General features: G+C 43.5%; 1 protein-coding gene across 1 annotated transcript; it reads right to left on the bottom strand.

The window, feature by feature from the left end:
- Positions 1–6,854: 6,854 nt before the first annotated feature.
- On the bottom strand, positions 6,855–7,715 carry TCEAL2 (transcription elongation factor A like 2; the record flags this gene model as incomplete). Its single annotated transcript, XM_027962872.3, is given in 3 exon segments — positions 6,855–7,276; positions 7,278–7,334; positions 7,336–7,715. Coding segments are annotated over 3 exon segments (786 nt in total), but the record flags the coding sequence as incomplete, so codon positions are not given.
- Between the last annotated feature and the right edge of the window lie 5,924 nt (positions 7,716–13,639).

Below are 13,639 nucleotides of genomic sequence, written 5' to 3' on the forward strand. Positions count from 1 at the left end.
ATTTTTATCACTTTCACCGGGGATCAGATCAATGGTGCTCCTTAAGTTACCAGGCCACAAGTCAATCTTCCATTATGTCTTCATAGTATTTCATCCCCATTTTCTCTCTCCTCTTCTTCTGAGACTTTGATTATACATTTGACCTTTGAACAATGCAGGGTCTAGTGGTGCTGACTCCCCACATAGTTGAACATCCATGAAAAATTTAACTGCTAATAGCCTACCATTGAATGGAAGTCTTACTGATAATATAAACAGTCGACTAACACATTATTTTGTGTTATATATTTCACTCTTACAATATCGTAAGCTAAAGAAAATGTTATTGAGAAAAAAGGAAGAGAAAATACATGTACTGTGCTATTTTGTCAATATCGTAAGTTTACATTGTTTGTTTACACAGTCTGTCAATGCCTACATCAATATTGCTTTATATGATACAAAATACTGTAGCTATTGTGTATATTACTAACACTAGACTTCAAAAAGGAAAAAATCGTGCAAAAAAGAAAGTCATATTTATTTACAGATATAAGGATTCAGGCATTGATAACAAAGAAGCAGCAATGTGATTGCTTTATGGTAACATAGTGTAATCAATACCATTGCTTCATGGTAAGCTAGCCTATACACTGATGAATGAACCATTATAAAATTTCTATGGCATATAGTTTACAATGATATTCATAATATGACATTGAAACATTATTACATTAAAGAAAGACACTTACCTGTGATGATGATAGGCTGATGCACAGATCAGTTCAGTTCAGTTGCTCAGTCATCTTTGACTCTTTGTGACCCCACGGACTGCAGTATGCCAGGTTTCCCTGTCCATCACCAACTCCCAGAGCTTGGTCAAACTCATGTCCATCGAGTCAGTGATGCCATCTAACCATCTCATCCTCTGTCATCCCCTTCTTCCCATCTTTCAATCTTTAAGCCTTCAATCTTTCCCAACATCAGGGTCTTTTCCAGTGAGTCAGTTCTTCTCACCAGGTGGCCAAAGTGTTGGAGTTTCAGCTTCAGCATCTGTCCTTACAATGAGTATTCAAGGACTGATTTCCTTGAGGATTGACTGGTTTGACATCACTGCAGTCCCAGGGCCTCTCAAGAGTCTTCTCTAGCACCATAGTTCAAAAGCATCAATTCTTCGGTGCTCAGCTTTCTTTATGGTCCAACTGTCACATCCATACATGACTATTGGAAAAATCATAGCTTTCACTAGATAGACCTTTGTCAGCAAAGTAATGTCTCTGCTTTTTAATATGCTGTCTAGGTTGGTCATAGCTTTTCTTCCAAGGAGTAAGCTTCTTTTAATTTCATGGCTGCAGTCACATCTGCAGTGGTTTTGTAGCCCAAGAAAATGAAGTCTGTCACTCTTTCCATTTTTTCTCCATTTGTTTGCCATGAAGTGATGGGATAGGATGCCATGATCTTCATGTTTTGAATGTTGTTTTAAGCCAGCTTTTTCACTCTCCTCTTTCACTTTCATCAAGGGGTTCTTTAGTTCCCATTTGCTTTCTGCCATAAGGGTGGTGTCATCTGTGTATCTGAGTTTATTGACATTTCTGCCGGCAATCTTGATTCCAGCTTATGCTTCATCCAGTCAGGGATTTCTCATGATAAACTCTGCATATAAGTTAGATAAGCAGGGTGACAATATACAGTCTTGACGTACTCCTTTCCCAATTTGGAACCAGTCCGTTGTTCCATGTCCAGTTCCAACTGTTGCTTCTTAACCTGCATACAGATTTCTCAGGAGGCAAGAAAGGCAGTCTGGTATTACCATCTCTTTAAGAAGATGGCTTATGTTAATTCTCCAATTATTTTCTTCTTTAGAGCAAAGTTATAAAACAGCAAGAAAATTAACACATTATTAATTTTATATCACTCATCTTATACCTATGTAAGAATAGGCTATCCATTTTGACATAAATTTTGCACACAATATTCTACATAAATATTTTTGTATATTTATTGAAAAAAATCTGCATATAAGTGGATCAAGCAGTTTAAACCCATGTTGTTCAAGGGTCAATCATATCTACATTAGATTTTTTCTCCGCCATATCTCATTAGTCTGTTACTATATTTTCTGTTATTGTCTTTTTGTCTTTCTCTCCACCCCTCAGTCTAGAGATTAGCACCAATTCAGAGCTTTTATACTTCATATACCTTATAATTCATATGCTTATGTATATTTCATATACTTGTATATTTCATACTTTATACTTCACAGCTAATAACTCCCAGGAGGTCTTGGTGTTTCTATTTCCCTAAGGCACAGTCACCTTGAAAAGTGTGTGCAGGTCCCACTGAAAAAGATTTGATGACAGATGCATAGTATACACTAGTGGCTGCTGGGTCCACCTCAGAGGTGCCCGCTTTCACCTCAATTGGGTGAGAGTGAAAAACCTTACTACAGCAACTCGAATTAAGAAACAGCAGACCTAAAATTCTTTACTGCCTGAATATGTTAGGCAGCATCCTATAGGCTGCCCAATTGTTTCATTTTTAAGAATGCTCTGATTAACCTGATGGCTACACAGACCCCATGGGTCAAACATCCTATTACCATTTCATTCCTGTGGCTCATTGTGGTAGTTGCACTCACCTTGTCACATATGATTTAGCACTGTCACCTGACCTCTACGACTCTGAGATCCCTTCATTCACATTAAGATGAAGTAGCCCAATTCTACTGCAGCATTCTCCACCATCATCTCCAGCCTACAGAGCACAGGCCCACGGAAACTATCAAGGATGCCCATGACCCTCTCACCAATGCATTTTTTAATGCCTTGGAGCATGTCTACAAATTCCTCTATCTGGGGCTCCACTCCTTCCCTACTAGTGTCCTTATGTGTATGCTGTGTGTGTGCTCAGTTGCTCAGTTATGTTCAACTCTTTTGTGACTGTATGGACAGTAGCCACGCAGGCTCCTCTGTCCATGAGATTATCCTGGCAAGAGTACTGGAGTGTGGTGCCATTGCCTTCTCCATGGGATCTTCCCCACCCAGGGATTGAACCCATGTTGGCTACATCACCTGCGTCTCCTGCACTGGCAGGGGATTCTTTACCACCGAGTCACCTGGGAAGCTCAGTGTCCTTACCTTATTATAAAATCCATAGCATGTAGGGCATGTAATTGGCAGTGGACACTGCAAGGACCTGAGACTGGTCATCAGCTTTTTTTTCATCCCTAAGATGAGGGACTCCAAACATGGCATGCAGGCTTTCTGGCACTCTGTATGTGCTTTCTGTTGTATTTTCATAGCTTTCAATTTCCTTTTTCCTATGCATACTCTTTAGGACCATCAGATGAAATGGGAAACTCCACAACCTTTTGGATAATTATTTTTGGCACAGTGCTTAAATGACAGAGCAGCTTGATTCCCCGAACGTCGGATTCGACCTGTACTTCATTCAATGCCACCAGTGGTGTAAGTCTGAGTGTGACACTCCTACATGCCGTGTACAAAGGAAGCTCTCCTAACACCCACCTCCAACTCTCCCAAACACCATTATAAAGAGGTAATTTTTTCCCTCTTCAAATTAGTAACCCAATTTCTGGGGTAACTTCTGGTATCTACTACTGTATCTGAGAAGTGCATGACAGGAAACACGGGGCCCATCTACATTAGAAAAATTGAGTTTTTTTAAAGGACAGTATACAAAGATATGGGAAGGGTAGCCCTGAGAACCACAAAAGATAGAGCAATGCTCTGTGGCTAGTAAAGGTAGGATTATCTAGGCCTGAGGGACAAAATGAAAGACAGGTTACCAAAAGCTGGAGATACAGAGCCTATTTGGGGAAGGCAATCCCCCAGGAAACCTTAGAGAAGAGTTTCAATCAGCATCTGGTGACACTACAGGGAACAAGCTGGGAAGAAAATTTCCTAACCATACTGTCCACCATTGATTCCCAAAGAACAAGGGAGCCCTTTGATGCAGTCAATATAAGTCAGATTTCCTGGGATATAGAGCAGGGTGGGAGGGTGAAGATCGAATCATGATGGGAAGATCGAGAGATTTCTAGCAAATAAGCAAAGAAGCCATGTTAGCAGTGGCTTTCCTGGTGGCTCAGTGGTAAAGAATCCACCTGCAGTGCAAAAGAGGAAGGGTATGTGAGTTCAGTTCCTGGGTGGGGAGGATCCCCTGGAGGAGGAAATGGCAATCCACTCCAGTATTACTGGAGCTTCCCTGATAACTCAGTTGGTAAAGAATCTGCCTGATTAACCTCCAATTAAAATAAATAAAAATATATTAAAAAAAATAATCCGCCTGCAATGCATGAGACCCTGGTTTGATTCCTGGGTCAAGAAGATCCATTGGAAAAGGGATAAGCTACCCACTCCAGTATTCTTGGGCTTCCCTTGTGCTTCAGCTGCTAAAGAATCCACATGCAATGCAGGCGACCTGGGTTCAATCCCTGGGTTGGGAAGATCCCCTGGAGAAGGGAAAGGCTACCCACTCCAGTATTCTGGCCTGGAGAATTCCATGGACTGTATAGTCCATGAGGTCATAAAGAGTTGGACACGACTGAGCAACTTTCACAGTCAGTCTCCAGTATTCCTGCCTGGAGAATCCTACGGACAGAAGAGCCCGGTGGGCTGAGGTCCATGGGGTTGCAAAGATTTGGACACAACTGAAGGGACTAATATGCCAGCAAATTTGGAAAACTCAGCAATGGCCACAGGACTGGAAAAGGTCAGTTCTCGTTCCAATCCCTAAGAAAGGCAATGCCAAAGAACGTTCAAACTACCCCACAACTGACTCACCTCACACACTAGCAAAGTAATGATCAAAATTCTCCAAGCCAGGCTTCAACAATACGTGAACTGTGAACTTCCAGATGTTCCACCTGCTTTTAGAAAAGGCAGACGACTCACTCACATGCTAGGCATTAGAGATGACAGGATGAAAAAGACAAATTGTGTTTCGAGAAGCAAAGTCCGAAGCAGATTTTCTCAATTTTTAAAATATTCAGCCCATAATCAGAAGTTTATTTTTCATCACAATTCAAGGTGTACAAACATACATACATACGTATATAAATAAGTGAAATGCAAATTTCACAAAACAATACTCATCCTATCTACCTGGGATACAATCTGATATTTACTCTTTGGCTCTAGCCAATGCTGCTCTACTCTACTTCATAAAAAACTGCAGGTGTTGACTCACTGATTTTGTTTTAGGTTCTACTAATGTTGGAGATGTGTTTGTGCAGTTTGACAAACAGGCCTACTTAATAATCGGTGGGGGTATATCTTATGCAGCACATGTATTTACCCTTGTAGGTACATATTTCACATGATGGTGACAGTAGGAGGTAAGGAGAGTCTCCTTATAAACCAGTGCTTTGCAAACTTTAAAGTGCTCAGAAATCACCTAAAGATCTTGTTTAATGAAGATTCTCAATCAGTAGCTCTAGGATGGGGACCTGAGATTCTACATTTCTCTCTCTCAGATGATGCTGATGCAACTGGTCCATGGGCCACTGTTTGAGTAGCAATGCTGTAAAAACCACAAGTATATGCTAACCTTGTGATGCAGGGCCTCGCATCTGTCTCCTAGGAGATAATTTCCTCTAAGGAAAGAGGAATGGAGCTGACAATGTACTGACAGATGAGAAAAGTACAATGTGTGCCACTCAAGTTTTATCCCAGCTTCCTATATCTGAATCTGGTGGAAAGATCATTGTATGCAAAAATTTGAAATCCCCTAGGGACCAAAGCATCGCTGATGTGTTACCCACTTGGATAAGTATAACTCTAAAGTGAGGAAAAGGGCTTTATCCTCACTTCAATAAGTGTCATGGGGTGGGGCAGGTTTAGGACTCACTGAGGGGGATTCCAAGGAAATCAACTGGACTTTGTCATCTTGGGGCCACCAGTTCATCAGCAGCAGTGAAGACCTTAAGGGTACAGGACTCACAAAGGGGCACAGTGCCCAGAAGATTTAGCAATACCCATGGGAGGGTGGTACCCACTTTTTGGCTTCCTGGACTTTTTCCTGGGCACAGGTGAGATCTACATCCACCCTCTTTCAAGGGTCTGATGGGGTCCTATTTGAGCTACTAAAAAAGTTAGAAACCAGCCTAACACAGCTTACATACTCAGTATCTCATCTAATCCATTCCACAATCCTGTGAGGCAATTATTATCCAGATTTCACAGATGACATGATTGTCCTTTAGAGCAGTGGGTATATTATAACTGCCAAGTTGATTCTTCCAGATATGAGTCTAAAAGTCATGTGAGTTTTACATAACATTTTTAAGTCTGACAACAAGAATTTTAGTGTTTTCACTGTCTTCATAAACTCAGTAAACAATTCTTTGTATTGCTTTTAATGTATTGATTTCTTTTTTTATATTTTAGTATTTCTTTATAAGTAATCTGGGTCCTCTAGGAAAAAATGGATGAGTAGAAAGAAAACAAAGAAAATAAATCAATCACAATCTCACAACTCGTAAAACTACTGTTAACCACTTAGTAAACAAAGCTTTCTACTTTTCCTATGCAAGATGTACGTAAATTTCTGTTCTTTTACAACAGTGGACTGATTCTGTAGATGATACTATAAGCTACTTTATTTTCCCAAGAATCATAATGTCTTTGTAATTAATGCACATGGGTAAAAATTTCCTACTTTCACCTTCATGCATTGGAGAAGGAAATGGCAACCCACTCCAGTGTTCTTGCCTGGAGAATCCCAGGGACGGGGGAGCCTGGTGGGCTGCCGTCTATGGGGTCGCACAGAGTCGGACACGACTGAAGCGACTTAGCAGCAGCAGCAGCAGCAGCAGCAGCAGAGTACTCTAGTTTGATCAAAGATTGTTGATATTAAGAGTGACACCTAAGCAAAGTATTTGCAAAACTTTAAAGCACAAGGCCTGGTAAATGCTGGTCAGAGGCACTACACAAAAGGAATGTTTTCAAAGCCACTTTGCGGGGCCCTGCAGCCACCCGTGAGTTCCCTTGGGCCCCTCGGGGGGAAGGGATCTTGTTAACTTTTCTGCACCCACATAAACCCCCTCAATTTCTGTCTGGTTTTCTTCACCTCATCCTCTACCCTGGCCATCTCATCAAATTCTCTTATCATCTCTTCATTGCTCAAATGCATATCATGTATGGCCTCCTTGTATTCCTTGAGACACTGAGCCAGCCCCTTGTTGGTTTTTCTTTTGGCCTTCCTGGGTACATCCTCCCCAGCTGGGCGCTTTCTGCCAGCCCTCCGTTCCCTTGGTTCGCTGGCTGGCTTCTTTTGGCTTCCCCTCGCTCTCTGGATTCCCCTCGCTCTCTGCTTTTCTTTCTTGCTTGTTCCTCACTCACTGGCTTTTCTTGGCTCTCTGGGGCTCCTTCTTTTGGCTTGGTCTCACTCTCTGGCCTTTCCGTAACTGTTAATACTTCCTCATCTGTTTTTCCCTTGGGATCTGTCCTTCCCTGGTTTTCTAAGTTTTCCTCATCTTCCCTAGCACAAGCTGCTCCTGGTTTTCCTGCATCCAGTGGCTGTTCTTTGTTTTCCATCTTGCCCTGGTTCTCAGGCTTCGCTTCATTTTCACTGCAGAGTTTTTCCAAGTTGAGCGTCCCCTCCTTTTCCTGTCCTGGGAGTGGGGCGGGGGAAGAGAAGACAAAGAGGAGACAAGAGAGACTGAGGTTTGGGGGGAAATGCAGGTCCGGACAGTAGTAGTCATTTCTTGCCCTTTGTCAGGGATCTCCTGACCTGGTCTGGCCCTCCGAGAGTGCCTTTTGCCCACCCTTTACCCCACCATTCCTTGTGCACACGTGGCACTTCTCTGGCAGGCACTGCCATTTTCCCTATGCTTGCTCAGCGCTGCAGTGTGTAAATGTGTTGGGAAGTGGGCACTGAGGCCCCCAATTCTGCGCGGGCCCGCCCCTCCACACTTCCCAGCCCTCTGGGTCCTTGTCCAGAGCCCTCTTCCTTCGCTGACCTACAGGGATTCTGGACAGGTTCCTCCTCTTTTGGTAGCCCAGCAAAGCGCTAGGAACAACACCTTCACAAACCTGCACACAGGAAAATGTGCTGGGAACTCCATGAACACAGGGCCGTCACCCACCGTTGCCTCCCCCACCTCCGATAACCCTGCACCTCAGTCGCCAAAATTTTTCATCATGCCTCAGGCACCAGACCAGGATGCTTTACAAGCTGCTTGAGTCTCTGGGACCCCTCCTTTGAAGACAATCCCCCCCCTCCGCCCAGCCCTTTACACAGAGGTCAATATTTCCTCCTAGGCTCAGGTGAGGTGAAGTCGCTCAGTCGTGTCCGACTCTTTGTGACCCCATAGATTGTAGCCTACCAGGCTCCTCCGTCCATGGGATTTTCCAGGCAAGAGTACTGGAGTGGGTTGCCATTTCGTTCTCCAGAGGATCTTCCCAACCCAGGGATCGAACCCGGGTCGCCCACATTGTAGGCAGACGCTTTACCGTCTGAGCCACCAGGGAAGCGGGAGAGGGGGGCTATTCTCAGAAATTTGTCTACGTTTCAAAGTCACCCTGCTCCCCCCACCTCTGGCCCCATTTCTCTGGCTCGAAAATGGGTGAGGGCACAGAGGAGGGGCGTGGAGGAGGAGGCGGGGCCACTTGCCGGGTCCCCCCTCCCCACCTGCCCGCGCCGCGCGCCCGGTGCCACTCCCCATCCATCTCGCGGCTCTCCTCTCTGCGCGCCTCCCCGCTGCTCCCGGATCCTAGCCCCACCCACTCCACCCATGCCCCGGGCGCCAGCAGCGCCCACCTCCACACTGACCTGCGGGGCCCGGGTCAGGTCTGCCCCTCCTCGGGCTCGCCCCAGCCCGCTCGCCCCTCGCCCGCCACCTGGGCAGCTCTGCGAGCCGGTTCCGCGCGGCTTGTGCGAGCCAAGCGGACTGCGCCAGACCTGACTGCAGGGCGCCTGGCTGGTCACGTGAGCGCCGCGCCACCGGGCTCTCTCTCTGCCCTGCGCCCCGCCTCTTCACCCCCTTCCCATAGGGACCCGACAGCGGCGGAGAGGTGGAGTGGGGCTGGAGAAGGGGGACCTACAAACAGCAGGAGGGAGGCTTCCTGATTGCAGGTGCTTTACCTGGAGCATCTCAGGTCCTCGCTCAGCATCCCTCTGCTGCTGCTGCTGCTGCTGCTGCTGCTGCTGCTGCTGCTGCTGCTGCTGCTGCTAAGTCGCTTCAGTCGTGTCCGACTCTGTGCGACCCCATAGACGGGGGCCCACTGTCTCTGGGATTCTCCAGGCAAGAACACTGGAGTGGGTTGCCATTTCCTTCTCCAGTGCATGAAAGCGAAAAGCGAAAGTGAAGTCGCTCAGTCGTGCCCGACTCTTAGCGACCCCATGGACTGCAGCCTACCAGGCTCCTACGTCCATGGGATTTTCCAGGCAAAAGTACTGGAGTGGAGTGCCATTGCCTTCTCCCAGCATCCCTCTGAGATGTCCATTATCCCCAGTTGTGGCAGCAGATTGCAGGGAGGGTACCCGACTTTGCCAAGAGAGCGCCACACAGCCCAACAGCCCGCTTTCAAGACCAGCTCCACCTGACTGCAGAGCCCTGGGGCTGATGCTCGCCGGGAAGCTGCGCTGCCACGTTGAGTAGCTCTGTCCTGAGCCTCCGCTCTTCTCAGTTTACGTGTTCTCTCTCCTTGGCTGATCTCTGTCCGTTTTCTTGTAAACACAGGTGATCCCCAATAACCTACGTGTCCAGGTTATTTCCTCCCTCGAATGTCAGACCTTCTTTGCCAGCTGTCTATTGAACACCACTGCCTGGATGTCCCCGAGGGACCTCAAAATCCATACACTCCAAACTGAGCTCACGAACTTTCTTCTCGCCTTCTCTGTTCACTTCTCTCCATACTTGGATTCCAACATTTGGCTCGTTCTCATCTACAGAGAATGTCAGACAGCTAAAAATTGGAAAAAAAAAAACGAAAAGAAAAAAAACATTTCAAACTATGGTCCACAAATGAACAGATTCATCAAAAGCCTTGGTTCACAACGTGGTCTTTTTCATTCACTCCTGTTGTTCCTCTTTCCTTTCCGTCCACCCCTTCCCTTCCCTTTCCTCTCTCACACTTGTAAAACCAGGACCCAACTAGAAAATTGATCGTGTTATAGTTGCTACAGTGTAGTGTCATATTTTGATTTTGATGACCTGACTTCTCTTCCTTAGTTTGGATCTCTTTTCAGTTTATCCTGATTGGACTTAATCAACTTCCTGGATTCAGAGATTAGTGTCTCTCTTCTCATTTGAGTAATTTTCATCCATTATTTGTTCAAGAATTCTTTCCATCCTTTTTTTATCTCTCTTCTGCTTCTCAAATTCCCATCATGAATATATTTGTATACTTGATGGTGTCTCATGGGTCTTTTCATTTTTATTCATTTTTCTTCATTCTTTTTACTTTCTGTGCTCAAACTAAATAATCTCAACTGACCTGCCTTCAAGCTAGTTTGAGTTTCCCTGGTGGCTCAGTGGTAAAGAATCTGCCTGCAATGCTGGAAACCAGGGTTCATTCCCTGGGTCAGGAAATTCCCCCGGGAGGAGAGCATGACAACCCACTCCAGTATTCTTGGCTAGAGAATTCCCATGGACAGAGGAGCCTAGCAGGCTGCAGTCCATAGGGTTGCACAGAGTCAGACACGACTGAAGGGACTCAGCACCAGCAGCAACAGTAGCAAGTTAGCTTATTCTTTCTTCTGCCTGCTCAGACAGTCTGTTCAACCTCTGTAATGAACCTTTCACTGTAGTTATTGTACTTTAAGATCCAGAATCTCTTCTTACTTTCTTTTCATAATTTTATTCTCTTTATATTGTCTCTACTGATACTCTACATGTTTTGAAGCATTTTCTCTTCATTTTGTTTAGTGTTTGTCCATGCCTTCCTTTAGCTCTTTGAGCATATTTAAGATAATTCATCCAAAATCTTTGCCTGGTTATTCTACTACATGAGTTTTCTCAGTTTCTAATAATTTTTAAATTTCCTTTGAATAGGCCATACTTTCTCATTTGTTTATATACCTCACAATTTGTGTTGGAATCTGAATATAATAAAGTGTCAACCCTAGAAGTCAGATTCTCCCACTTCACAGGCGTTGTTGTTGCTCTGTTGTGGGTTATTGTTTCCTTGTTTAGTGACTTTTAAAAATACTTTAGTAAATTCTGCATTTTTGGTCATATTTGGCCACTGAAGTCTGTTTCTTTTCCTCACTGGTGGTCAATTGGTGTTTGGGCAGAGTTACTTTAAATGCCTACAGCCAACAACAAAAAGAACTACTTTCTCAGTCTTCACAGATGAACCCTGAGCTGGAACACATTTTAAGTGCTTTACTTTCTGCTTACGCAGAGCCTGAAGGCCAGCCCAAGGTGAGTGCTTAGGGTCTTCTTTAGCCTTTTCTGAGCATGTGTCCAATCTTGGGCATGTACACAAACTTCTTGATTCCCCAGGATATATGAGTGTTTAAAAGTGTTTGCTTCCCCATGTATCTCTTTTCCCTAACTCTTTCTATCTAGGCTTCTCAGTCTGTCTCTTGCTTATCCCAAATATTGTTCCTTGCCCCAGGCTGCTACAGCCAATACCTATGACTTCAAATGCTTTTGGCAAAAGCCCACTCAGGAAGCTCTTGTTCTAGCTGTATTCCTGGGAATGCCCTCAGTCTGCTGCGACAAAGGGAAATGTTTGTGCTGGTCCTCGAGACAGCTGCCAGGCAGTCCAAGAACCACAACCGCTAAGCCATGAGAGTAGGGTCCAAATCCTCCTCCTGACACTAGGAGTCCAAACCAGAAGAGTGGGCAGCCACCCGAAACTACTGCCAATTTTGTGCATAGACGATAGTAGGCCCACAGTTTACATTTTTTTTTAACCTCAAAGCAAGAGCCTCTTTCTTCACCAAATTTCCCCTAGTTGTAATTTTTTGACTAGATTCCAGAGTTCTGCAAAAGTTGATTCTAATAGTTTTTGCCAGTTTATTAACTGCTTCTGAGGTGGTGGGATGAATTCCTATAGTTCCATACCTTGTCATTTTCAGTATTGTTACTTTTCTATTTCTATTTTTCAAGTTTGGTAGTTTGTGTCTTTATGGGAATTTGTCCATTTCATCTATCTGGTCTTATTTGTTGTCTTACAGTTGTTGATAGTGTTACCCTATAATCCTTTTCAAACCCATAAAATTGGGAGTGGTGTCCACTCTTTCATTCCTGATTTTGTTAAGTTGAATCCTCATCCTTTTCCCCTTGGCAGTCTACCTATAGGCTTGTCAGGTTTTTAAAACATATATATCTATTTTTCAAAGAATCCACTTTTCCTTTTAATAATGTTATCCAGTGTTTTTCTATTTCATTTATTTCCACTCTAATTGTCACTATTTCATGTCTTCTAATTTCTTTGCGTTTGTGCTGCATTTCTTTTTCTAGTGTTTTAAGGTGGAAATTTAAATGCTTTATTTCAGAGTTTCATCTTTTTTATATAAGCGTTTAAAGTTATAATTTTCCCTCTAAGCACTGCTTAATTACGTCTTATAAGTGTTGTGTTTTGCTTTTATTAATCTCAAAGCACTTTATAATTTCTCTCATGATTTCTTCTGATTAAATGAAAGTATACTGTTGAATTTCTATGTATTTGTAGACCTTCCAGATTTCCGTATGTGGTTGATTACTAATTTAATTCTGTTATGGTCAGAGAATATTCTTTTTATGATTTCAGTCCTTTTAAGTTTATGTAGAATTTTATTATGGCCTAATAATGATCTATCCAGGAAAATGCTCCATGGACGCTGGACAAGAATGTATATTCTGATATGCTTGGAATATTCTGTTATTCTAGTTGGTTTGTAGTTTAATTCAATTGTCCTATTTCTTTATTGGTATTCTTACTATTGTTCCATCCAATTTGGAAAGATCTTCTCTCTTCTTTTTTTAAAAATAATTTTCTTCTTTATTGATTGATTGGTTCTGGCTATACTGGGTCACCATTGCTGGGTAGACTCGCTCTCGTTGAGGCGAGTGGGGGCTGCTCTCTCGTGTGGAGCGTGGCCTCTGGGGCGTGTGGGCTTCAGTAGCTGTGGCTCTGGGGCTCTAGAGCGCAGGCTTAAAAGATCCGGCACATGGGCTTAGCTGCTCCACAGAATGTGGGATCTTCCCGAGCCAGGGATTAAATCCATGTCTCCTACATCAGCAGGTAGATTCTTTACCACTGAACCACCAGGGAAGCTCTTGAAAGTGTCATTTTGAAGCTCCAAGTTATTATCATCGACGTGTCTGTTCTTTCCTTTTACTCTGTCAGGTTTTTTTTTTTTTTAATACATATTGATGTTTGTTTATGTTCATTTAAAAATATTCCTTATGGATTGACCTTGTTTTTATTGTAAAACACCTTTCTTGTTCTCCAGTAACATACTTTGTCTTAAAGTCTATTTTGTCTGATTAGAAATAGTTACTCCTTTATTTGTTGTTACCCTTTGCATGGTATTCCATCTTTTCACTTACATTCTGTCTGTTTCTTTAAATCTAAAATGTTTCTCTTGTAGATAGTATATAACTGGATGATGCTTTTTTTTTCCATTCTGCTAAATTTTTCCTTTTGAATGGAGTATTTAATCAATTTGCATTTTATGTAATCACGGATAAGATAGGATT

This window comes from Ovis aries, chromosome X (assembly GCF_016772045.2).
Source record: "Ovis aries strain OAR_USU_Benz2616 breed Rambouillet chromosome X, ARS-UI_Ramb_v3.0, whole genome shotgun sequence".
Taxonomy (NCBI): domain Eukaryota; kingdom Metazoa; phylum Chordata; class Mammalia; order Artiodactyla; family Bovidae; genus Ovis; species Ovis aries.